At 27.4% G+C, this 3581-nt stretch overlaps 1 protein-coding gene across 1 annotated transcript in view; it reads right to left on the bottom strand.

The window, feature by feature from the left end:
• Positions 1 to 492: 492 nt before the first annotated feature.
• The window catches only part of LOC108378990 (serine/threonine-protein kinase N-like), an 11448-nt gene continuing 8359 nt past the window's right edge, over positions 493 to 3581 (bottom strand). The window contains exon 8 of the mRNA XM_017635304.1: positions 493 to 1986. Within this exon, the coding sequence (XP_017490793.1) occupies positions 1843 to 1986 (144 nt within the window). The 3' untranslated portion in view covers positions 493 to 1842. The remainder of the gene's footprint in view (positions 1987 to 3581) is intronic.

Raw genomic sequence — 3581 nt, 5'->3', positions numbered from 1 at the left:
ACAAACGGATGAGGAATATGTTTATGCTGATATAAATGAAAATAAAAACACAAAATACTTGAAGTATTCAATAGTTATTGGTTAAACATTTTCGTAATTTTACAAATAATTTAAAGTTAATGAAAATGTTTATTAAAGTGTGTAAAACTTACAAAAAAAAATTGAATACAAAACATATTGTAGGAGTCCACAGCTTTCTGTTCATTAGATTTCCATGGTAGGATAATTAATCTTCGGTGTATTTTAATGTTCTAAAGTTTAGAATCTAAACTGATTAAAAAATCCAACAGATAACCCTGTAACCTGGCAGATGTGGACACCTACATTGTTTCTTTTCGTTAAATTTGTTTTAAATTATCTACATATAAGATTTTATTTTTATTGTTCATGTTATGAAAACATGCGATTTTGAGACAGTTTTAGATCTATGGAAAATTTGGCCATTTAAAAAAGTTGTTTTAGTCATAGTTTAATTTTTTATTTCATTTTTTATTTTTTTTTTTGAAAAGTGTTATGGTTTTTGAGCAAATGTTCTCAAGTGAAAACCTGAACTTTTATTCTTAATTTTTAGTTTTCGTCTAACCATCATTAAAAATTCACAAAAATAAATTGTATAAAGTCCTTTAATTTCATTTCACATTTCATTCTGTTTTGCATTTTAAAATATATGTATGTATATCTATGCGTATGCATTTGTTTCATTCATTTTAGGTTAGTAATTACTTATTGCTTGCATATGTACATATGTATGTGTTTAAAACTGCTTATGAAATTTTAAAATGTTTTTTATTTGTTATTGCGTTGCATTCACTGTCATCAATACAAGTACGATGTTATCGTAACTTTGATAACTGCTAAAACGCGCAACAATTGGTTAACGTATTACAGGAGCAAAGCTGCGGGATTAGAGTTGATTTTTGTTGTCGTTTCTGTTTCTGTTTTTGTTTGTTTGTTTTTTCACAAAACATTTTGTGGAAACTAACCATTTCCTTAATAATAATTTTAAATCCGCTATTTCTAAAGGCATGCAGACATTTCTTCAACATAATACGTATCCTTTTCTTTAAAATAGATGCATCTCTCCAATAATTATTTTTTTATAAAACAAACGATGCGGATAAAATGCATAGAAATTTTGTTTTAATTTCCTTAAATATTTTTAAAAACATTGTTTTTTTTTTACACGGCTTGGTTAGTCAGCTATGTATTTATAAGGTTGTTTGCAAGCGTCCCAAAAAAATTTACGTATCTACCTAAACTAATTTTTATTTTTTTATTTTTTTTTCTGTTAAACGAAACATCTCAACTTCTTTGCGTTAAGCAAACTATAGTTTTGCATTTTTTAATATTGTAATAAACTCGACGCAAGCTAGATTTTTATTAATGTAAATATGTATATTCGCGTACATGCATATGTAAATATTTATAAATAATTTCTCATTTTCCACGTTTCACTTAAATAATATGTGTTTTATGTCTCCTTTTATTACGTAGTGTATGTATGCTTGTATGTATGTATGTATATGTGTAACTAGCAGAACTAACTGTTCTATGTATTTCATAATTTTCACTTAAAAACTAGCATACAATCAAATTAAACAGCGCTGATAACACACCGGCCGACAAACATTTGAACAAGTAGAGTTTAAAACATTATTTTTGCTTTCAAGAAAGTCGAATATTTTTAAAATTGTAAATAAGTGTCCCAATGACCATTATTTTGAACAGTCTTCCACTTGTGTACGGGTATGTGTATATGTATGTATGTATATAACGCAAGGGCATTACAAGATTTTGCTCGATTTTTTTACTTGCCATAGTTTGGCTTAGCTGCTTTTAACATCAACACCAATCCGCTGTGTACGTAAAATCTTGGAAGAACATTTGCTCTTCATCAGTCAAATGTCTTGGTTCTTTTGGAGGCGTCAGGTGTGGTTTTTCGGAAGTAAATTCTTCATCGAAATTCGACACATCCTCGAGATGGTTCTGAAAAATTTAAATTTTATTTTTACTTAAAATCAGTAATATTTTTAATGTGCTAAATAATTTGTTGTTGTTTTTTTTTCTAACAGCATACACAGTCCTCAAATAGTATTGGGGAATGTTGCTGAAGTGGCAGATATACAATGACTCAAACAAGTCTTCACATGTAATTTTTTTTTTTTAATATTCTCGATATTTTTTCTAGTTAAAATTTTTAGTTATTTTTTAAATGAAAACTTTGTTCTTGTTTTAACCAAAAGCCATACAAATCAAAATTTCAAACTTAAGAAAAATTTCAAAATCACAAAATTTAGCATAATTCTAAAAAACTTAAAACTTCGAACTTTTTAATCTGAATCTGGAGTACGTACCATTCCATACACACAATGGTCGGAATAATTATAGCCGCACCACATTTTGACAAGTTTTAACATATTATTTTTGTTGTTATTTAATTTTGGTTATTTCTTTATAAAAATATAGTTCATTCTTTAACAAACCCGTGTAAATCCAAAAAAAAAAAATTCAATAAACTTTCGTAAAAATGTCTAGCTTTTTTTAAATAAGATTTCCTACATAGATTCTGAGTATGCAGTTTTGTTTGTAGCCCATTGAATTCTAATAGAATAAAGTGCAAGTTTCAAATGACTAAAAATTACCTTTGATTTTTTAGACTTGTTTGTCCCATTTGCTTCCATATAACGAATACGCTCAATTTATTTTTATATGGAAGAAAACCGTAACATCTTCGACAAGAAAAAATTTAAAAAAATCAACGGTAATTTTTAGCCATTTGAAACTTGCACTATATTCTACTAGAATTCAATGGGATACAAAAAAAACTGCATACTCAGAATCTATGTAGGAAATCTAATTAAAACAGCTAGCAATTTTTACAACAGTTTGTTGATATTTTTTTTTTTAATATAGAAAGAACTATATTTTTATAGAAATAACCAAAATTAAATAACAACAAATATAATATGTTAAAACTCGTCAAAATGTGGTGCGGTTAAATTATTTCGACCACTGTAGTATGTACTCTTCTAGGATACGTAGGCGTCATGTCGAGATCAGAGAGCGCTGCATAGGGGTTCGAAATTGTCATTTTGTGTTCACAATTCACTGGAGCCCTAATTTTTCACTCAATTTGATAAGATTTTTCTTTACTGAAAGCTAATAAAATTTGCAGAGACCAGTTGAGCCCGATTTTTTCAATTTTTTTTGCTTGTATTAAATTTTTTATTGCAAAGAGCAAACAAATTAGCAATTTTGAAGAAAATCGATTCTCCCGTTTCAGTTAATAAATCTTACATAATAAAAACTAGTTGAAAACAATTGTAGGGTTCTGCCAAAACTAAAAAAATTTGTAATGTTATAAAAATTTTTACCAAAATCTATTTTATTTTTTTGCTTTTATAAAAATTATGGGTATTCGATTTCACACATCATTAAATTTTAGTATAATAAAGTGCAAGTTTAATAATATGTATAACAGCGCTTTTATTTCCTATTTAGCAAGCAGATGTGCTTGAAATGATAGCGAAAGAATTATTAAAAATCAACGCGACCTCTTAGCCACTTGCAAATTGTACTTT

This window comes from Rhagoletis zephyria, unplaced genomic scaffold, assembly GCF_001687245.7.
Source record: "Rhagoletis zephyria isolate East Lansing unplaced genomic scaffold, Rhagoletis_zephyria_1.1 Rzeph_scaffold_15365, whole genome shotgun sequence".
NCBI classification, from domain to species: domain Eukaryota; kingdom Metazoa; phylum Arthropoda; class Insecta; order Diptera; family Tephritidae; genus Rhagoletis; species Rhagoletis zephyria.
Note: the sequence above shows the minus strand (reverse complement) of the source record. Positions and strands in the feature narration are given on the sequence as shown.